General features: G+C 53.6%; 1 protein-coding gene across 1 annotated transcript; it reads right to left on the bottom strand.

Moving 5' to 3' along the window:
- Positions 1-1,635: 1,635 nt before the first annotated feature.
- Positions 1,636-21,820, bottom strand: nectin3a (nectin cell adhesion molecule 3a). The gene is made up of 6 exons (XM_086125871.1): positions 21,504-21,820; positions 9,619-9,966; positions 6,236-6,538; positions 5,126-5,243; positions 4,035-4,186; positions 1,636-2,241 (listed from the first exon to the last, which is right to left on the bottom strand). The coding sequence occupies exons 1-6, from the start codon at positions 21,556-21,558 to the stop codon at positions 1,637-1,639; spliced, it is 1,581 nt and encodes a 526-aa protein (XP_085981997.1). The 5' UTR covers positions 21,559-21,820; the 3' UTR covers position 1,636.
- Between the last annotated feature and the right edge of the window lie 447 nt (positions 21,821-22,267).

Below are 22,267 nucleotides of genomic sequence, written 5' to 3'. Positions count from 1 at the left end.
GTTGAGACTAATGGGAGTGCATAGGACATGCACACAAAAAAAAAGAAAATAAACTTACCCCGACTGTTCTTCTGGTGTGCACGCCTTGGCCACCAGAGGGCAGTATAATACAGTTATACAGACACAAACAAAAAAGACTTTCACGACTTCTGCAAGTAACTCATTAAGTTGCAGTCAGGTTCGTCGTTTTTTTTTGCAGAGTCTGCGCGTCTACGTGCGCTGCTGCACATTTGTGTGGCTTAAAAGTTTACAAAATGCCGCCACGTAGATGCTACCCGTTAGCCCGCCTACGTCTTTGTTCGCATGGCACGTTAGCAAGCGGAAGGCAAAGTCGTGCCGTTTCTTTCGAAGAAGCAACGTGTACTTCACTTTGTTTGATGTTTAGCTTGACATAAAACGTCAGCTGCCAGCACCGTTCAAAAAGCCTGGCGCCTCTTTTAAGTGTTTTTTTTTTTTTTCCTTTTGAAACAAATCATTCCAATGACAAGTCCCAAAACTCACGCGTGACTCGTATGACAAGGCACCACTGTATTTGTTTGGCTCAAACTGGCCGTGAACGGTCTTGCGAGGGTTAAGCGCGTCCTCTAGCAGCGGGGACAAAAGTGCAAGCTGGTGTGCGCGCGCACGAGGGATGATGTCAGCGCTTTGCTGAGGATTTTAGCGAGGGGAGTCTCCTCCTCTTGTTGGGAACTTTTCCACGCGTCTTCCCCTCTCCAGTTTCTTGCACTTTTTTTCCTGTGACGAGCGGGCGCTGATGTCAGCGGCTAACAATGTTTCCGCAAAGACGTCGGTCGTCCTCCTGATCGAGGCAAACGCTTTCTTTTCCCCGCTTTTTGTTTTTGAGCACAAAACGGCCGCAAAAACCCGCGCGCGTCCGCAACGCGCCGCTTTGATCAAAGGCACACCAAAGAGCCTTCTCGCTTTGAGGGCGTGACGAGGAGCTGCGGCCTCACCCGGCGAGCAAGAGAAGGGGGGGGGCACCCTGGATTGGTCGCCAGCCAATGCCAGGGCACCTACGGACAAAACAAGCAATTTGAACAATTTGGAGTCGCCAGTGAACCAAAGGTCTAAAATCAGCAAACACCCGGCTGACTTTTGGGGAGAGAAACGGGACACACCCCGGACCGGTCGCCACATACAGAGAAAGGACTGTGCCACCATTGGGGGGGATTGATTGGCGTGTGAAATGGGAGAAGGCACGGGACAGCTGCGCGGCAAACCTGTGGCTTCGCTTTCCTTCCGGTGGTGGCGAGCAAGTCACAAAGTCCGATTGGTCGGCGCCGCGAGCTCTCCGCCAACGTGTCAAAATCGTGCGGCACCCTTGCCAAGTCTTGATTGTGGCAGAGGGTTGATGACGGCGGCACATTGGCTTTGCGGTCTTCGGAGGAGTTTTGAAGAGCAACCAAAACGGGAGTGTTTTGTGACCCCCCCCTCCCCAAAAAAGGAGAGGGGGGAACACGGGGGGTGTCTCTCCGTGCCAGCGCGAGCACATCTCAGTAGTGTGGAGGAAAGGCTCCATTTCCTTTGTTCTCCTGCCGTTTCCCTTTGGCAGCGCGTCAACGCCGAGGGCTTCCAACGGGCGCCAAACGGCATCCCGGTCGAGCCGCCCCCCCCCCCCCCCCCCGCCCCCCCGAGCTCAGACGTACCACTCCCGCCGCGAGATGACCGATCCGTCCACGTGCGCCACGTAGTCGCCGTCGGCGCAGTTGTTGCGGCAGTCGTCCGGGAGGTACGGCGAGCCGTTGGCGAGCGCGGGCGGCCCGCGCGGGTGCGGCGGCTTCCGGCCGCGGTAGCCGTCGGCAAAGTAGTCGCGCTCGCGCTCGGCCCAGTCGTCGCCGCCCCGCTCCTCGGCGCCGTAGATGAGGTCGGCGGAGAGTTTGGACTTGAGCTCCTGGCTGCCGCCGTCGTGGCCTTTGTCTCCGTAGACCTCCTGGAGCTCGTGCGGCTGCAGGACGTCCATCTGCGTCTCCTTCTGCACGTCCGACGGGCCCAGGTACTGCTTGGTGTAGTAGTCGCCCCGGAAGGTGCGGCGCTTGCGAAGGAAGGAGAAGCAGACGGCCAGCAGCGCCAGGATCAGGACCAGCGCCGCGCCCGCCGCCGCGCCCACCGCCACGCCCAGCGTGTCGTCCCGCGCGGGGGCCGGCGTGGGCGAGTTCGACGGGGAGCGCGCCGTGCCGGCCGCGGGGAGGCGGGGCGGGCCGCCGGTGGTGGCGACGGGGGCGGCCGTGGTGGAGGGGGGTTCTGCGGGAGGAGGGCGGAAGAAAAGTCAGGAAAATGGGATTGGTTTTCCAATCTTGAAATGGCCTGGCCCCACCGGACCTCTCGGATTGCGCTTTTGCTAGTCATCTGCTCTTTGATTGTTTGAATTCTATTTTTGCGGCACTTTTGTCAACGGCGGCGGCTGTTTTCAAGCGCTCTGGAAATACGCCGGGGGTTGAGGTGAGGAGTCCATTCTCATAGGCATTTGAAAAGCATCTGCTCTTTGAAAACGTGAGGTCAAGTTAGGAAACGGGAGTGTCGGGGCCGAAGAATGATTGTCCCATTTTCTTGCGGTCAAATGTCAAAATGGCTCAAATTCGACCCCGCGAGTAAGTCAGTGGGAGTGAAGAGCCGCCGCTAGCGCATAGAACGCCGGTGGCCAAAATCCGCAAGGCTTTAGAACAGAGACAGCAAGCGGAGGGGGGGGAATACGGGGGAGGCAAGGGGCCGCATGCCCCGGGTCGAGAGGCAAGGTAATTGGCCCGCAGAGTCTTTCCTGGACGGGATGTCCGTCAGCTGTGCTTTCACTCGATGGAGGACTCTGACTCTGGCTCGGGCCGGTAAACAGATGAAGCGTGACAGCTTTTTTGGGGCGCGTCCAGTGCTTTCCGAAGCCCGGCGATCGGGGGGGGCGGGAGGAGGCTTTGTTTGGAAAGGGCTTACAAAGGAGCGACGCAGGAATGAAAACAAAAAGGAAGAGTTCTCAGGATCCACACCCTGGCCCCGACTCGTCAATCGGGGCCCCGGCGCAGAAAGCGCAGATGTAGACGCGCTCGCTCGCGTCTAACAAACGCAATCAATCTCTGGCATGTTATACGACCCCAATCAGGGAAAAAGCCCATCTGGATGGTCCAGGAGCGGTCCGGTCCGCGGCCTTCGCTGACACACATCAGGCGCACGCGATGGCTCGGCGGCGTTCCGCTGGAACATTTCACGGCTTATTGAGCTCACAGAACTCCCCGACCCGCAAATCTGTCAATGCGAGTCGTTACGTCTCCGAGAAAAGCTGACCACGGGCGAAAGGACTTCTTCAACATTTTGCTTTTGCACTTTGGACCCCCCATTGACTAAAAGTCGCCGTGTGCCAAAAAAAACCCCCAAACTTGCGTTATTATGCAAACGGCCGACGTACGAAACAAAACGGCCACGCCCGAGACGAACCGCGCCGAGCCGATTGAGAGTCGTAAAATAGCGCGCCTGACAGGCAGGTGCAAAGCGGCGCTCGTGTGCGTAACCGCGACGGCGAGGAGGATGCGAAGGCGGAATGAATCCGTTCGTCTTGCGTCGACGTTTCTGGAGAGCCGGAAATTGGCGTCGACGTCGGCGCGGCGCATCCCGTCCGACACGACTCCCCGAAAAGCAACGTTTGCTCGCGTCCGGCTCATTTTATCGAGCATGGGGGCCGATGCCTCCCAGAGCACTTTTTGGTTGCGCGGGATGGGACGCCCAAGTCCCGCACGTTGGAGATGTGCTAAATGATCCTAAAAATGGCTTTCGGGCAGTTGTCGACTTGCCCGTAATTATAGGAGGGATATTTCAGTGCGCTCACGTCGCTTCTCCTCTTCCGCCCACACTTCCAATTCCATCACTTCAAACTTCACTTGATGCGGACAGCGATAAGCCGCTCCCGTCTCCCTCGCGACCACTTTTACGCGCGCAAACTCCCGTTTTAGCACTCGCCGCTTGGGATCCGCGTCATCGGATGCGCACGTCTGGCCTGATGGGGGGGGGGGGGCAGGTGAACCGCGCGCGAGTCCGCTCGACACGGACATTACCTTGGACCCAAAGGGACAAGTCGTAGCTGCGGACGCCCATATCGTTGGTGGCTTGGCAGCGGTACACGCCCGAGTCGTTGAGCGTCAGCGGTCGCGTGAAGGCGAACCTGTTGGAGATGGCGGAAACACCGTCCGGCATGGCTCCGTCCAACCTGGATGGGGCGGAGACGCGTCAAGAGACATTTTTGTCATGTTTGCAAACAACAGGGGGGGCGGGGCTCGTCCGCGTGCCGCAACTGTCGAGGAGGGCAAAAAACGGCATTTGTTTTACAATCGTTCCGCCGCAAAACGGAATGCCGAGTCGTCGTGTCGGATGCACCCCCCACCCCCCGTTTGTGCACTCTAACTGCTTTGCTGAAATGACACGGAAGAATTTGCTGAGGAGCCATCGGAGCTGCGGCCGCCCGGAAGAACGCGTGACGTCAAGAGTCACGAGATCAGGAAACACTATTTGGGCCGAGGCGAGATGATATACAGCCATTTTTATGACGCCCCCCCCACACACACACACACACCCCGCCGGCTCTCTAAAAATAAGTCTGGAAAAACGCTTAGAGGAGCAGCGCTTTTTTGTCTATAGAGTCCCGGGGGCATAAGGTTTCACCGGGCGAGACTCGGCCGCTCCCGCCGGAGCCTCGTTTTCCCATCAGAGGACGACGGGGCGCCGCGAGGTCGCACGCACGACGAGCCTTCCGGACTCTCATTCATGACACAGATTCTTCATGTGGCTGCAGTGTCAAAGCAGAAGCAACTACGGCCGGAGCGCACGGATTCTGGCTTCGCTACGCACCAAAGTCATCCATGCGTGCCATTTGTTTTTTTTCTCTTTTACTCGCCTATTTTTTCTGAAATGCAGTAAGACGCTGCCAAAGCCCCGTCCAAATAACAAAGTAGTCATTTATGTCCAGGGATTATGTGTGAGGCGGCACGGTGGCCGTCTGGTTCGCGCGCCCGGCCCTAAAGCTGTCAAGAAGGTTTGCAAATAACAGGCAGCCCGCGGGGTCAAATGACACGCAACACGGCGAGCTTTGTTTACCGGCGGTGCCGTAACGCCGCCGAGTACGGATGAGGTCGGGAAAAGGTCAACCCACCTGGCCCACGCATACTCCCGGACGGGCGGGTTGGCCCGGGCGTCGCACATCAACGTCACGTCGGCTTGTCCCGCGTACCAGTTTTTCTTCTCCCCCTTGACGAGGACCGTCGGCGCAACTGTTTTCAAAACATAAGCGCAACAAAAGTTAGCGGCAACAATCGCTCGCTGATGCCGACCCTGTGCGGCAGGGGGCGTCCAAACATTTTGACGTGAGGGTCGCACGCAGATAAAAAACCTGAGGATCATTCGTGGTGACGTCTTCATCAATCAGCCAGAAAACACCAAGTGGAAGAAACCATTTTTTGCCCCAAAAACACAATCCTCTTTGACTCACCCGGTGTTTTGAAGAGACGTTATTCTCTTCAACATCGAGAAAGGATCTCCGGGATATCAACAAATTCCTTCGTAACGGCACCTATTTTTCTGGCAACCCCCCTTATTACTCCGGCCACCTTCACCTTTTTTTTTTTTTTTAAACAAACCTTGCGGCTCATGTCAAATGTCATTTTTATTTTATTTTTTTGCTGTCATGTTGCGGGCCGCTGAAAATGGATGGTGGGCCGCAAATGGCCCCCGGGCCATAGTTTTGACAAGTGAAGAAGAGGGTTTCTTGAAGGTGAAACCCCCCTCCCCACCCCAGAAAACAAACAAAACGGCACGCTTTACGTTCCAAGGAGCGCACGAGCCGAAAACAAAGGTTTGGCAGATGTGCCAAGAACACGCGACAAAACAACGGAGAAGACTTCCAAGCAAAAGGAGGAGGAGGAAAAGTGGCACATCTAATAAACTCCGGCAAATCAAAAAGAAAACAGGGTGAGGGGCCGCGACGCTTCCGGGATGAAGCCGGCACGTGCGGCCGTAATAAAAGACGGCAAACACGGCTTATATTTTGCCCCCTTTGATTTCTCCGGAGAGCGAGCGAGCGAGCCATCGCCGATCCAACGAGAGGACGGTTCGGCCCGTCTGGCCGGCTGACCCGCCGCGGAAATTGTGCTTCTTTTGCACTTAAAACTAAGAGAATGCCCCGCTTGTGCCTCCGAGATGATTTATTGAGCCTCGGTTGGTCTTGAAAGAGAGGAGGAATGAATGCCCTTTGGGCGCTACTCACAGTGAACGTCGAGCGTGTGGTCTTTGCGGAAGTCGGTCTCCAGCGTGGGGTGGCGCACCACGCAGGTGAGGTTCTTGCCCTGGGCGTCGGCGCGAGGCTTCCACAGGTAGCGCGCGCTCACGCTGGCCGTGCCGTCCGCCTCCTCGCGCCTCTGCGTCTCCACGCGGCCGCTCAGCTCCGTCTCCTCCCAGGAGACGGTGGCGGCGGGGAGGCCGCGCTCGGCGATGCAGGTGGCCACCAGAGACTCGCCCTCGCCCTCCAGCAGGGCGGCGGGCCCCGCCGACACGTACACCTTGGGTTCCACTGGACGCACCATTGCAAGCGTTAGGACGCCGATCAAGCGAGCGGCCCGTGCCGGACGTGGCCTTTCCTCCGGTTTACATCTTGAACATTAAGCTTGTCAAAAAAGATTGGTACTTCTCCTGGATATTACGATCATAAAAGTGATTTCGGCCCCCGCCCCTTAAAAAACAAACAAAAAAAAACACAAAAGAGGCCAATTGTTGTTGTTTTGCATTTTCGTTTTTAAAAATAACAAGAGAAGGATAACGACATTTAAACTCAGACCTGAGAGGCAGAGCAGCTTCGCGTTCGCTACCACGAGACGATGTAGGCGGAGAGAAAAGAGAAGATAAGGAAGTTATTGGAAATGAAAAAGGTTCACCTTCCGCTGCGTCGAGGCGTCGGGAGCGTGCTACACTCCGATACGTTGCAATGAGTTCAAGGAACGCGGCTGATCTAAGTGCACTCTCCAATCACCGTTGGGAAACAAATGGCATCCGCCACGCCGCGTGTTTCGACGAGGGTACAACGGCTAAGCCGGCCCGCTTCATTTGGTCGTTCCGCGGCTCGTGCCGGTGTGGCGAAGGCCAGTCTTGAGTGCCGGGGACGGGGGGAAAGGATTGAAGGAGGCCTTTTTGTGCAAAATGGGAGACAATATTCCATCAAGTGACGGCTCCATTTTCAACACCGAAGAATCCTCGTCATCTAAGACGGGGGTGGGCAATTATTTTTTGCATAGGGCCACATGACAACCAGAAAATATTATGGAGGGCCGGATCAAAAGGGTGAACTAAATTCGACATAATATGAATTGGATTTTTTTATTTAAAAAGCTTTTTTTTTGCATTTTTTGGCACGTTTTTCAGACTTTTAAGAGTACATTATTCCGTCGTATCGAACGGGATTTGCTTGACTTGGCGCTACTGCGGGCTTCCGTATGGTCTCCCCCTTCCTCCCTATGCTCTGCAACTTCAAGTAACTGTGCCACCTGGCTTTGAAATGCCTGTCATTACAAGTCCAAATGAAACGAATGTAGTTGTTAACATTTTTCCATTTGCATTTTCCGAACCGCTTGATCCTCACTAGGGTCGCGGGGGGTGCCGGAGCCTATCCCAGCCGTCTCCGGGCAGTAGGCGGGGGACACCCTGAATCAGTTGCCAGCCAATCGCAGGGCACACAGAGACGAACAACCATCCACGCCCACGCTCACACCTAGGGACAATTTAGAGCGTCCAATCATGCATGTTTTTTTTTGGAATGTGGGAGGAAACCGGAGCACCCGGAGAAAACCCACGCGGGCCCGGGGAGAACATGCAAACTCCACACAGGGAGGCCGGAGCTGGAATCGAACCCGGTACCTCTGCACTGTGAAGCCGACGTGCTAACCACTGGACTACCGGGCCGCTAGTTGTTAACATCGAACCTTAATTGTGTACCGACCTTCGGCGGGCCGGATTAAAAAGACCAACGGGCCAGATTTGGCCCGCGGGCCGTAGTTTGCCCACCTCTGATCTAAGACATGAGACACTCGGGCCTTGGATGTCTTGTGTCGGGAAGGGGGCAAGAATCAAGACCAAAACAGCCCCCGTCCGTCCGTCCGTCGTCATCATGCCTGCACGCGTGCCTCTTCAAGCGGCTGGCCAAGCAGCTGTGCCACTCACTGAGGCGATAACAGTTTGGAAGACAAAGTAGAAGGGGGGTTGGGGGGGGGGGCACAACCACCTCATCCCCGAGAAAAGGCCATCACCTTTGGGACATCTGCTCCCCTCGTCCCTAGTCGCTACTCATTTCAAAAATAACTGCCGGCACCCCAGTCTCTAAAAATAGCCGTCGGTGTCCTGCGCCGGGTCGGGGGAGGCCACATTTGTGCCGCAGTCGTCAGGCTCTGTGTGTGTGTGTGTGCGCGCGCGCGCGCCCCTGCCCCTCCCCTCCTTGCTAGCGGGCTCGAGCTAAAAACAGGAGCTGCTCTTTGTTGGTCGCTGGAGGAAGCGGCTAACACGAGACCGGTGCAAAGGTGAAGCCAAACATTCAAAGCTCTCAACACAGCAGTGGTGGCAAGTCAGCAAGTACGCAAAAAGAAAAACAACAACAACAAAAAAAAACCCCTCACCATTCTTGCATTGTCAATTAGTTCACGAATCAGACAAAATAAAAACAAATGGACGGTGCGGAACGTAGAGAAGTAGCGATCGGTCCGTCGTTGGCTTTGGTTTGTAATATGTGGCAAAGGAGGCAAAGCGCCGATCGATGTTTTCCCAAACACGATGATTGATAATCGACGAGTTGTCAATAATTGCATTGCTCACATTTTTCGGCATCTGGACTTGACTGAGATCATTGTACTTTGATTCCTTACAGAAGAAAATCCATCTGTGCTTTCTACTCTTTGTGGTATTTCTTTATGTTTTGGATTATTCATCAACGAAACGGACCAAAGGGTTTCTTTTTAAACTTGCCAAGCATCCCCCTCCTCCCCCAAGTACCGTTCAATAAGTGACGGTATGGTCTTGTTGGGGGGGAGTGATGGGCTGCCCCTGCGCTTCTTTTACCCAAGCGAATGGGCGCAAATCCCTTCGCGACCATTTTTGGCTTTTGTAGTGAACACTCTCAAACTTTGTCGTCACGAACGCGGGCTCTCGTCTTCTGAATTCATTGAGCCGCAGGGCTCCGCGGCACGTGACGTCCTTTCCCCCATCGGAGCCGGTGCGCAGTTGAGCATTGACGCGTCAATTGCCTGAGCGTCGCCTTTTTTCCGTGAGTCAGCAAATCTCCACGCGCAGCCGACTTGCCGCTTTTCTGACTCGGCAAAAAAAAAAAAAAGAACTAAATAAATAAAAGCCGCATTGTTGGCCAAACGAGTGAGCAGACAAATTTATAAGGGATGCCGGGATAGGCCGGGTAGGCGGTCGTCTGCGAAAAACCTAAGAAAATGAGTCGGCCTACGCGTTTTCTTTACAGCGGCGATGTCATGGGAAGTTACAACCATTGGTCCAATAGAACGATAGCCTAAACCTTCTTTTTGGACCCAACTTCTCAAGCCGCCAACCGCACGCACGCGTGGACGGACACCGGAGAGTCCATCCAATCATCGCTATCCTTACCCAATACATTGACGTCCGTCGACGCTTGGCCATTCCCCAACGGGAAAGTGGACACCTTGCAGGTGTACGAGCCCTCGTCCGCAAGGTCCACAGCCTTCACGGAGATGCTGACGTCTCGATCCGTGGTGGAAACGAAGGAGACGCGATGGGCAAAGTCGGGGGAGACGTGCGTGCCGTGGCGCACGTGGTAGACGGCCAGCACCTCCCGGCCGGAGGGCACTTGGCGCTCCCACGAGGTCTGGATGAGCGTGAGGTTGGCCATCATCTGGATATGGCAGCCCAGCGTGATCATCTTGCCCAGCACCGCGTCCACTTTGGCGGGGGCCGCCACCAGGTCGCCGCTCGCGCCTGCGTGACGAAATAAAGCCTCAACGCTTGGGCCACATTTTTTTTCTAGATGCTGCTCTTACAAGAAAACACCCAAGACAACCGAGGAAGTCCTAACCCACACGTAGCCATCTCCATCTTTCTTGCCCAACGTCACAGCCAGACAACTTCAAACGCACAATAAGAGTCACAAAAACGACGCAAAATCCACGTCAAATCGGTCCAAAGTAGAAAATTGAAACCTAACAAATGAAAAGCTAAAACAGGAATGAACCGAAATGAAATCCTGGCGACAAGTACGCGGCTAACCTTTCTAGCTAGCCGCTAACAGAATTTTACATCATCACTCTTTTCATGTCGAGCCTCACCACGAGGCAAACTCAAACGCACGGCAACGTTGACTAAAGGGGCACTTTTGTACCTAGTCTTGAAAAAAAAAATTGATGTCAAATAAAGTCTGTTAACAATCCGGAAACGCCGTCTGGGTCTTGCTAACAATCCGGAAACGCCGTCTGGGTCTCGCTAACGCTTAAAAAGTAGAAATGTTGGGGAAGTCGTGAAAGTTCGTGTGCACTGGAGATTTATCATTCCATCTGCGACGTTGCGCAGCCGCACGCCGTGGATTCAAATTTTGAACTGCGGCGTAACCGATTGCTGGGCCCTTACCCTCAGCCAACTCTTGATGGCAACAAATCCAACCTTACCCCTTTCTACTCATCCCCTTTATAGGAGTTTCTCTGTGTCAACATCGTAGTGGCATTCAGCTTGTACTTCCCAACTGTGATTTAGACCGACTCAAACACTACAAGCTCATTAAATCCAACTCGAGAATTTCAGCCGCTTGTCAAGTCAATCATTTAACGACACGCTCGGTATTTTTTTTTCTCGGCTCCGTTTTGAGCTCCGTTGACATGTTTACAATGCAGAGTCCGTTATATTTGGGAGCCGTCAATCTGCCGCGCGCACGTCCCGCAAATGCGCGCCGAGCGAAACGTAGAAAAGCGGCCCACCGGCTGGTATTTCGGGTCCTTGGCTCTGACGCGAGCGGTTAGCCGCAGCAATGCTAATCGCGCCAGGCCAAGGCTCCCCTGTGCGCCGTCGCGTCCTCTGTAATTTCCCTCATTACAAAAACACGCACGCACTACACAAGCTTTCCCTTGTCCAAAATAAGGCGCAAGTGTGTGAGAGGCAGACATTTTCTTCGACTGCAATTTGGTGTGTGTTCTGATATCAACTCGCCAGCTGCGCTCCAATACGCTTTCCTCATTTGTTTTTTCCACCCAACCCCCCCCCCCCCGCCCCCCCCCCTCCTCACACAACCCCGACACTCATCCAACACGGTCAAAACATTGTATGTGGAATTCTGGCACCCGCCTCCATGTAAAAGGGGGATTTCTGACCTAGTAACTCCAAAGCCTAAAAACAAATGTCTGTTCACAAGTGACAAGCATACAGCTAGCTTGCTAGCGGCCAGCATGAGAAGCTAACACAAGGAGCTACATCGTCATTTCTTGCCACATGACGTGAACGAATATACTCAATGCGCAGTCACAGAGAAGCCAAATTAGTCATTTGCCCACAAAAAGTTGGTGGGAAGGCGAAAAGCGAGCATGACCAAACCAGTGCTAAATATAAAACAAACAACATACATAATCTTTTGTTCAAAAGGGACAAAGGGATGAGCTCAAACACTCAAAAACAAGACACAAAACAAGGCCAATCTACTGTAAAAGGAAACTATATCGGACCGCAAAACCAAAAAAAAAAAAAACCAAAACATGTCAATGTTTTTGTTGACAAATGGCAGGCAACTGACGGCGCTCCACTTCTGTTTCTTTGTTTCCTGACAAACGCCCCCCCCCCCACCCCCAAATCATTTCACTGCTGGTCTCCGTATGTTTTGACTGACTGCGCGCATTTGGATGGTTCCAAGAGATGACGCGGTCAACTAACGGCGCTGATCGATGTCCGCAGATTTGGAGCCCAACTGCTACCGTACCGCTCGGCGCGGGTGTCGGCTTTCAGGCACCGAGAAACGAGAGCCGGCGTGCGCGCCGTGTGCCGTTTGCTCGAGCGTAAGCGTCGGTGGGGAGCGTGTACATAAACGCAGGGCGGGGTGCGCGCGGCCGACTCCACCCTGACCATTCGGAAGGGAGGAGAGACAGATGGCCTCGACGTGGGATGCCGACGTGGAGGAAGTGTGAGCTTTGGGGGAAAAGTTGGCACGACCGGTACCGACGACCGCCGGAGAAGTGTTGGTCAAAACACTGCTTGGGGAATTCTCATGTGCGGTGTTTCAACCCCCCCCCCCCATGCCCCCACCACCTCCTTGACAAAATATGTACACAGAAAGTACAACCAAGTAAACACATTGGGAGGTTCATCCATTCGCACCATGACTTCCAAAAAGTCAAATCTTGGAAAGGGGCTTCTCGCCAAACAGCCAGGGAAAGACGCAACCCCCCACCGCCCAACACACACACACACCCACACACACACACAAAAAAAAACCTAACACAGAGGCTTATTTTGCAGTGTCAAACGATGACATCAAGTTTGCTCAAAATCAGTTCCTCGGCTTCCCGCCGACCGCTACAATGATTTCGATGCTAAGCAAAGTTAACAAGGTCGCTGGCTGCAGTCCGGAAAAACGGCGGAGGTTACGATTGGCGTCATTTTGCGGCCAGGCGGGCAATTAGGGCTCGGCCCTAAACAAGTTGACATTTTCCAGGACGGCTCGGGGTCAAGCGCAAGAGTGACAGAGGCTGCCCGCCTTTGCTCGTCCGCTCGAGTACGGTCAACGCTTGCATGTGGCTCAGTGCCGAGTCGAAAAACGGGTCGGCGTGACGACGTCGACGCAAGCTCTCCCCCAAGGGTTAGTTTTGAAGGCCTTCTTTCAAACGACTGTTTGCGGGGTGCCGCCTCGTTCGTCCCAAGAGCCTCCTCCCCTCGTACGTCGCGCCGGCGAAGCGGTCGACAAAACGCCCCCAAAGAGGAACGGGCTGCACTTTTGCCCGCTTCGTTGGATGAACTCATGGGAAGGCTGCGCTCGCTTTGAAGAAAACGCTTCAATACCGTATTTGTTTCTTTCCCTCCTGACGTCACTAATTGTGACAAGCTGCCGCTGCAATGGGTAAAATCAAAACCTTCTTCCTGGCGGCCTGGAAAAGCGTCCTCAAACATTCCACGTGGGCCACCGCCGCCAGGCTCGCCGCCGCCGGCGAGCGCGTCATCTGGACGGAGAGCCGCGCGGCGTCAGGTCGGCCGGTGTGCGTAGGACAAAAGACAGCGCCGTCCGTCCCCGTTGCTGGAATGCAAGAGCGCGGCTCGACGACGGTCATGAGGGATTGATTTAAAAAAGCTCACCGATCAGGAATGTCGGGATCTGGGCAGGAGGAAAAGTCCTTTTAGGACTCGCAGAAGCATGAGCACGGCCGAGCTACCGCTTCAAATAATAATCATGATCGTGGCGATAAAGTTACTACCACTACTGCTCCCACCAATGACGAGGTTGACATTTACCCTCCAAAGTCATTTGCTTTTCCGCCCAAAAATAAAAACGGTAAAAAAAAAAAAAAAGACAACCCCCCCCCAAAAAATCTCTTTTTTGTGGGTGTGGAAAAAAAAACAAATTTTCCCAAATCCCATGCCGGGCTAGTAAGCAAGCAAAAGTGTGAACGCTACAGAATCCAAAGTCATCAGCAATCTCCCCCCCCAGGGAGGTTTGCTGCTGCGAAGCACGCAAGAAACCCGGCCCAGCCCGAGCCGAGCCTTGGCCTGGCGCTCCTTTCCTGCCTCCGCTCATTTTCAAGGGGGCGTCGCCGCTCAAGGCATACCGAGGCTCAGTGTCGGCGTGGAAGGGGCGTGCGCGCAGGCTCGTGTGGAAGGACCACTCTTACAGCTCCGTTCGCTGCTCTGGTTCTGATCCACAATGCCTTCCGAGGAGGCCTTCTCACATGATGACGTTTCAGGACTGGTCCAGTGCAAGTTCTTGTCATTCTCTTTTGACTTTGGGCCGAGTTGCATCAAAAAACTAAGATGTCGGAAATTTATCTCTAAAGTTCATGGACAGAGATTTTTTTTCTAGTTTTATCGTAAAATGTCGTTTTCAGGTCATTCTCTGTTTAAAAGAAAATCTTATTTTCATGGGGGGGGGGGGGGGTTCAACTGTAGTTATTTAGTTCGTTTTCGCCAAAGCCTCAATGCAAGCGCCGCCGCCAGGTGATCCGGGCTGGCAAGCTTGCCTCTGAAACTGAAGGCGGAGGAAAAGCATCCTTGCGTCCAAGTGACGGAATTGTCCCGCTTTGTTGGCACAAAATGCCACGCTCTGACGTTTATCCCCCCCCCCCTTGCACATAGAGTTGGAAATCTTTTTGTGTCACTGCAAACACCAAGAACAGTGGTTGCGCGGCCCTGGCGTCCAATGAGCACCATTTTTATTCGATTTGATTTTACGGAGGGTTGGGGGGGGGGGTCTTTGTAAAGAAAAAGTGCCGTTGGAAGAAGCCCACCGGCCTCGCTTCTTAAAAGGCCGCCCCCCGCCCCCTCTATTTGTCCGCCCTCACCGGGGCACAATGCGAGGAAGGAAGGGGCTCGATTCCACTCATGTTCTTGTGCCCCTGCACAAATATTGGCGATGATAAAGGCACGGCGGGCGGACGGGAGGCCGCGTGCCGCTCGGCCTTTCCCGAAAGTTCGGGGCGCGGTCAAGGTCCGCGCTGCTGCCGGTTTGTTGCTTTGCGGAGCAGAGGAATTTGAAGCTTGCTCGGCGGGGAGATTCGCTCCTCAAATTTGCCCACTGAACAACTTAAGACTCCATCCTTGTGGGGATGTAGACTCTCAAAGATCGCTCAACTCGGCTTCTCCGACACTTGTCGGTCGGCCGCTGTCGTGCGCTCGTTCTTCCCGGTCCGAGATGACGGACAAAAAGAAATCAGTCTATCTTAAAAAAAAATAAAAAGAGTCCATGGCACTGCTTTTCTTTTTTTTCTTTTTTTTTTAGATCTGACGGCCAGGACGACATCCTTTTATTAAGTGGCGGGGCAACATGTCACGTCATATTTGTTTTGGAGGGCGGGGGCAGGGCGGTAATAAGCGGGTTTAAAAAAAAAAAAATGGCTCCGCTCTCACTTAGGCCGGTGGGAACTTTGCAGTTTTCCGATGGCTCATAGACGGACGGCACTTCACTTGCTCTTGTTTTCCCCATAAAAAAAGCAGAAACGAGGGAGGAAGTGAAGCCGCCCGGCAAAAGGCGGACGTTGGTCGTTGGTTAAATGTGGCGCCACACTGGTGTTATCCCGCCTGGGCAGAGCGCGTTCGCTGACTTTTTCTTTTTTGTTTGCGGGTGTGTGTGGGCGGGGTTTTTTGCCCCTTGCTTTTTCTCAGCACTCGACGGTCAGCCCGTTCCGCAAAAGATAAATGACACGCACACTTTGCGCTCGCAAGCCCCGCCGGCACGCGGTGAAAAGAAAAGCGTCACTTAAGGGCTCAAAACCTTTGCTGGCGATGTCAAATGTTCAAAAACGCTTCACGGCAGAGAGAAAAAAAACATTCCCAATGGAAAAAATGCTTTGGTGGGAGGGGTCAAAGCCAAAAGGAGACCCCGCTCGAGACTTTAGGCAGTCCGGGGGACTCTTTTCCACAGACGCTTTGTGCAATTCAGGTTAAAAATGATGATCGTCAATCACTCTGCCCCGGTCAAATGACATTGGGGGGGGGCGCTTGCTGACAACTGCTACGGTCAGAGGTCAGGAATATAACATTTCAAAAAATTTCAAAAGTCCACACCAGATGTTTCGATCCACGTCATGCGATTGCGGGATTGCTGCATGAAAGCGCAGATGCTAATATCCTGCATCGCTTAGTTCTGTTTAAAAGGGGGGGGGGGGCACTACATTTGACATTTCTGCGGGATGTCCATGTAAAGAGAGAACAAATGGTTTCCAGGTACTTCCTCGGTTAACTCCCTGTTGTTGTTTTTTTTCTTCCTTTTATGAGTCAGGCTTACCGCCCCCCCACCCCCCGCCCTTTCTATAAGTAACGGCCTGACGCTCGGATCGCTGCGGTGTTGTCGTTGGTAAAATTCAAGAGCGGCGGGCACACAAGCCCCGCCGCGGATGTGCCGAGTCAGCAGGGAGAGGCGCACGCGGGGGGCGGGGGGGGGGGGGGGGTGTGTTATGGGAAACAGGTGCGGCCACCATTCGGGGCCGCTCCTTCAGCTGTCAGGCGGCGGTGCCGTTTGGCTCCGACCTGCCCCCCCCCCCCCCCCCCTCCATGCGCACACCCCGCAACGACAGCGACCCAGCGGGATAAATGGCAGCCATCCTTCAAGTCCCCCCAAATGCTGAGTGCACAAAAACGAGCCGGATTGTCTCATTTCTAGCGCCTGCTCGCCTCGCCCAAGCAACGCAAGCGCTTGGCGGCCGCACGCAAACTCTCTCCAGGAATGACAGCTTCCAAAACCATAAGCGGCAGGAAACGTTGGCCGGCGTGCATTATTTACGACATGGCCAATGCACTTCCAACCATTCTGTCGGGAAAGCCCGACAAATACACTTCTTCCTGTGATATCGACAGTACAATAGAGTGAAGTGGTTTTGGGGGGGGGGGGGTTGTTTTTCTTTTGCGGCCTCGGTAGCAGCAGCAGCAGCAGCAGCAACAACAGTCACCTTCTGGCTGGGAATGCCAAAGCACCCTCCACCCCCCCATTCAGGACCCGCCGTAGTTTTGCGTTCGATTCTCTCTTGGGCCAGCAAGCCAAGAGTCGGCGTCGGGCTTGACTTGCGACGGCCTGATAATTACACCTCGAGCCCGTCTAAAAAGGGACTACGATTGACTTTGTTTCAATTTTTGTGGCTGCCTGTTGAGGCACCTGTTGACTTTGTCACCGCATTAACAGCGATGGGAGAAAAAAAATGGTGGCTTTTACTGGCAGCCTAAAAGGGGACAGGTTTTCTGTTTTGCTAAAAAAAAATGGCGGCTTTTACTGGCAGCCTAAAAGGGGACAGGTTTTCTGTTTTGCTAGCCCCTTTAGGCAGTAGCCACGCCACTGGAGCCCATACAGAACAACGGAACGTACAAAAGCCTCCTTTCGCATCCACGTTCAAAGGGAATGGCATTTACTTGGCGCGGCGTTCCGTTTAGGCGGCGGCCGATGAGGCGCAGACGGCGCGGCGGCTTCAACAATTGCTGCCTTTTACGGGCCATTTCAAAAACGACCGGCCTCGACTCCGGTTGTGCAGCTGCCCGTTTAGGCAGCGGCTGATTTTGTACCCCTTTTCCTTGCGCTCCATCCAATCCAGTATGACGAACAGCCGTTTTGTAATCAGTCATCCATCACGGTGGCCGCCTGTTTAGTCACCGGCAACATCTTAGAGATGGAAAAATCCATCTTGGAAGTCTTAGAAAACACTGGCTGAGTTTAGACGAGGTGAACATGCAAGCTCACAGTCACAATGCACTTCAAGCAGATGGCCCCACACACACACACAGTTGCCAAGCCCTTTTATTTAATGACAGGGGGGGCCAATGAGAGACGTGACATCATCTATCATTCGCCTCCCTTCACGTAAGGAATGAATGTGACCTGTCGAGCGAAGACCCCTGCTTAGCGTCTGTGCAGTACTTTTGATTTCTGCGAGCGCAACCACTTGTAAATCCCGAGCGTCTTTATTTGTCGCGGCCGCTTCTCGACGAGGAGAAGCTCAAAAGGTTCCACGGCAGAATTCCCCGCAAGGACCACCGGGGAGCCGTTTTCCCTCGGCAGCCTGAACGGTCGCATCTGTCAGGCAAGACGGGGAGGGGCGGGCGGGCGATTGGGGGCGGAGCCGATAGAAGGCGACGGGCGGCCGCGGGCCGCTCGCCCGCCGGCGACTCCCACGATAAAGCGCGACGCTCGGCTTGCCCAAAGAAAACACGGCGCGCGCTGCGCCGGCGACGACCGCTTTGCAGCATCTGAAGGTCAGCGGCGGACGCGCCGCGTGCAACGGCTGAGGCACGCGCGACCAAAAAAACTCAACGCGACGTAACGGTTGGCCATCGAGTGCAATGGCGTGCAGCGAGTTCCTTCGAGAGCAAATTTGTTTGGGGCGGCGCACAAACCGAGAGGACGGCGTTTTCCTTCCTTCTTTCCGTGACCACGCTGCGACTCAAAACAATCAAGTCATCTTTCCCCACTGAAAAAAATGGACACGGCATTAATACGTTCCAGCCTGCCGCCGCGCCCCCCTGCAAAAAAACTGTTTTGATTGGCGATTTATCGTGATGCAAACAAGCGATGGAGGACTAGTCAGGACGAACGGAATTAAAATGAACTCAACCGTTTTTGTCCCCCAAGGCTAATTCTTGTTGGCCAAATTGAAGACAGAAGTCCAGCTCCTCTCTCGACTTCTCAGTCCAGCAGCGATCACAGTCGTTCTTTGCAGAGGATAAAGAATGCATGCTCATGAGTATTGTCTTATCGGTCTAGATTCGTTGATGCACTCTTTATCTGCCCCCCCCAAAAAAAACAATTTATCGTGGATTTCTTTTCATTATTTTATACTTTTCAGCAAATATAGCAAACATATTTGCGCATGTATTTTGCGTGAATATCGTTGCCATTTTTTTTATTTTTTTTGCCCGGTGACGTCAGCTTGAGCTTGAGAATTTCGATAAGGGACTTTTTTCGCTCAAATCGTCACTCGTGTGTGTGGCTTGCGGTTATTTCCTGAGGCGACAAGGGTTTTCTCAACGGACACATATTTGAGGCTGCGCAGTTTGACAGCAAGAGTGCATCTTTGATTTCTCCTTGGAGCGACAAAATACTTTGGAATGCTTTTCTCCCGCTGCGGCGACCAAAAACATTGCACGTCAAACACGTGGACCGTCGCGCTGCCATGTCGAACTCCCGGCAGGGTAACATTTGCAGCATGTCCTGACGACATCGATCGATAGCTTTGGCTTTTATCTTTGTCGTCTCGATTATGGCTATAAAAGTCATTGCGTACGAGCCCCCCCCCCCCCGCCCCTTTTAGAGGCAATAATCATAAAAAAAAAAAAGCTGCTTCATAAACGGACACCAAAGTCAACTTTGCCGATGAGCTTCCAAGTTGTCGCTTTTGAGATGGGGGAGGGGGGGGGGCAGGGTCATTGGAGCGGGGCCGGAGCTAAAAGCTGCGAAGTCTCTTTAATTGAAGACCTCACTTTGGTGGTTTTGGTCTCCCCCCGCCGGGTGGCGTATTTCGCAGGGAAATAAATAAGACGTGGCAGTAATGGAGCCGCCCAAATTACAGGCTCAAGACCAAAATAGACTTTACAAAGAGGCAAGCGCAGCGGCGCGGCTAATTGATTCACATGTTGCAGGTTTTTGTGCTCGTTAATGAGGAGCGAGACCCCCGCTCGGTGCGGTCGAGCCACACAAAAGACAAGGAAAATATGGGGAGACAATATTCTCAATATCAGCACTGGAACAAAAAGACGACAGCCGACAGGTGGAAAAACACCACCGTACCGGATGACAAGTAATACTTTTGCAATTCGACAAAAACAAACTCATATTGGAAAATAAACGCTCTTGGAAAACACTGAAAGTGGAAGAATATTACAAAATCGTCATTTGATGACAATATATTCGTGCGAAAGGGGAAAGTGACGCGTGGTGACAGACGTGCCGGCACGGCTCACTGCTGGACAGCCAAATGCATCGCTGGCTACCATATTTTCTGTGATGAAATACCGTATTCTTTTTTTTCCTGCAAATAAGTGCCGTTAGATAGCAGCAGGAACCCACCGCTGCCCAATTCAGACATTCCGATGACACCGTCGCCTTCAGTTGTGTGTCGAGGATGCACTAAAAAAGCCGCCTAAGCTGCACTCCGCCGGTCTGCAGAGGACAGCCGGGAATGTTCTTGGGAGGGGGGGGCTCTGCCTGGAATTCAGTCCAACTTGCAGGTCAATCCTCCCAGAGACCGCCGCAGTGCCTCCCCTGGAGTGACCCTTCTGCCCCTCCCCACCCAAAAGCCTGACCTGCCTCCCCAATGCGCACAAAACACAAGACGGCAGTCCAGCGATCTCAACAAGTCGTCACCACTTAAGACGCCATCCTCCCATGGGCTCGCTCGTCTTCTCGAGACTTTTCGGGTCGTCTTGAGAGGCCATTTTGGACAAGATACAAACGCCCGAAAAATGGGTGAAAACTCCAAAACTAGGCCTGTAAAACTCAAAATTATTGGGAGAGGAAAGCAGAACGGAAACAAAACATTTTGGAGCTGTCATACTTATTAGTCCAAAGAAATGACCAAATCAAAAAGTTGGAAGATTTCTTTTTTGTCATTCGAAGAAAACGATCTTGTCGAGCATTTCCGGGGGGAAGGTTCGGTTGCGCACAAAATTCGAACGACGCCATCTAAAATAGGCAAAAATAAATGTTTGATCGGGCAGGCGTGCGTCATTGCCAAATCGTCGTTTGCTGGCGCTTGTCAAGGTGGAAGCGTCATCAAAACTTTGAACCAACTCTCGGTAGTTACGCTCGGTTATTCAAAACGGGGAGCCGCCGCCACAAAGGAGAGGCCAAGCCCCCCCCCCGCTTGGCTTTCACCACAGGTGCGGCCGCTCCACCGGCAGGTAAGCGAGCTCTTGAGAAGACGCACCTGTGGCAAAAGCCAAAGGGGGGCACAGGCTGTTTGTTTCCTCTCTGCACCTGGACTGGACACCTCCGGTTGCTCTCAGGACCGCGTGCAAGAAGCAACAGCTTTGACAAAATGATGTGACGTAACAAACATGCCGGCGACGCAACTATCCAACACCATTGCTGCATCTGCAGCTCCTAGTGGACTAGGGTCACCATACCACAAAAAAATAGATAGATAAAACGAATGTTAATGCGCTTTCCAAAAAATGTGTGGAGCCTTTGTATGACTTTTTGTCAGTTGAGTGTCAACTAAGCCCCTTCATCGTGCAATGACGTGTTCATCTTGTTTGGCCTGTTGAATTGTTTTGTTTCGTGTTTTGTGAAAAACCTTGCTCTTTGGCTAACAGGATATACAATGACATGACAAAATAGCCAACTCGGTGGTTCGGAACGTTTATGGGCCTTTTTTTTTTTTCAACAAAGCCAAAGTAAAAACCCCAAAAAATGCAATAAAGTGCGTGTGCTACATAGTAGCCCAAATATGCGCGTGGTTGACGGCTAGGGGGGGGGGGGGGGGGTCCTGCGACTGGCACTGAGCCCAACTGGCAGGTCAAGCCTCGGCTGCCCGCCCCCCTCCCGTCTTCGCTCTCCGCCAGACTTCGCAGCCCGCAGCGGGGCAAATCGCGCCGCCTGCCCCCTCCGGCGAGCCCGCACAACCCCGGTCCGACCTCGTCCACGTCAAAGTCAACATTCCCACAGCCCTCATCTATCGGCTCGTTATTCCGTCGGCATTTTGTCTCCTTTCGGCGCGAGGGTGCGAATCCCATCGAGCTAGCGGCAAAAGCAACGGGCGCTCGCTCGCTCGCAGTTGTGGAAGAAGGAGGGCAAGAAAACGGACCGAGCGGCGCGGCAACTTCTCGCAAGTCACCGTCGAGGCCGAGCGACTCACCGGCGACTCCGTGAACGACGAACAGCGTTGCGAAAAGTCCGTAAAACGGCTCCATGGCTCCCGAGGATTGGACCGGACCGAGGCGCGTCGTCCTCCCGCGTCCCAACTGTGGATCAAAGTGTGGCCGCTCGTCTCCCCCGAAAGAAGTGAAGTGGGCTGTACCACTACGACGGGAAACGTTTCGCCTGGAAACTCGCGGCGGGATGTACCACTCCAAGCGCGGTGAGGACCACTTCGGCTTTCGTTCCCGAGCCTCGCCAACGAGCGGGAGTGAGTCAAAACGTAGCTGCCACACCACGTGACGAACGGGACCGTTTTGGACGCCCGCTCGAACAACTTGAGAGCGCATCCGTGTGGACGCGTCGATTCAACGACATGAACGTTCATCGCCAAAAAAGAGAAGCTCGCTTTCATGTTGTAACGTCATCAAGGTCACGTTTTAACAAAAGGTTGATGAGAGCACTTTGAAAAACACCGTTTTGTAACACGGCGCCGTACTGAATGAGGGTCAACGAACAAATGTCGAAGAAAGACATTAAAAAATGGCGATTTCTTTTTCGGTTCGTTTTTCCAGTGGTGTGGATCAGTGGGCAATTGCAGCTGGTCAAGTCTTTCGGGTGTTGTCAGAGAAGATGCGATAAAAGAAGCGTGTTGCAAAACGAGGAAATGAAAGTTAATCTAAAGCCCAGGAGATTGCTTCCCGAAGGACAAAGTATGATGGTTGGCTTCGGCGCGGGCAGACGATACCGCACCGTCCGCACTTG

Source organism: Hippocampus guttulatus, chromosome 12, assembly GCF_054856545.1.
Source record: "Hippocampus guttulatus isolate MCC_2025c chromosome 12, RoL_Hgut_1.0, whole genome shotgun sequence".
NCBI classification, from domain to species: Eukaryota; Metazoa; Chordata; class Actinopteri; order Syngnathiformes; family Syngnathidae; genus Hippocampus; species Hippocampus guttulatus.
This window is presented reverse-complemented; position numbering and strand designations above follow the sequence as displayed.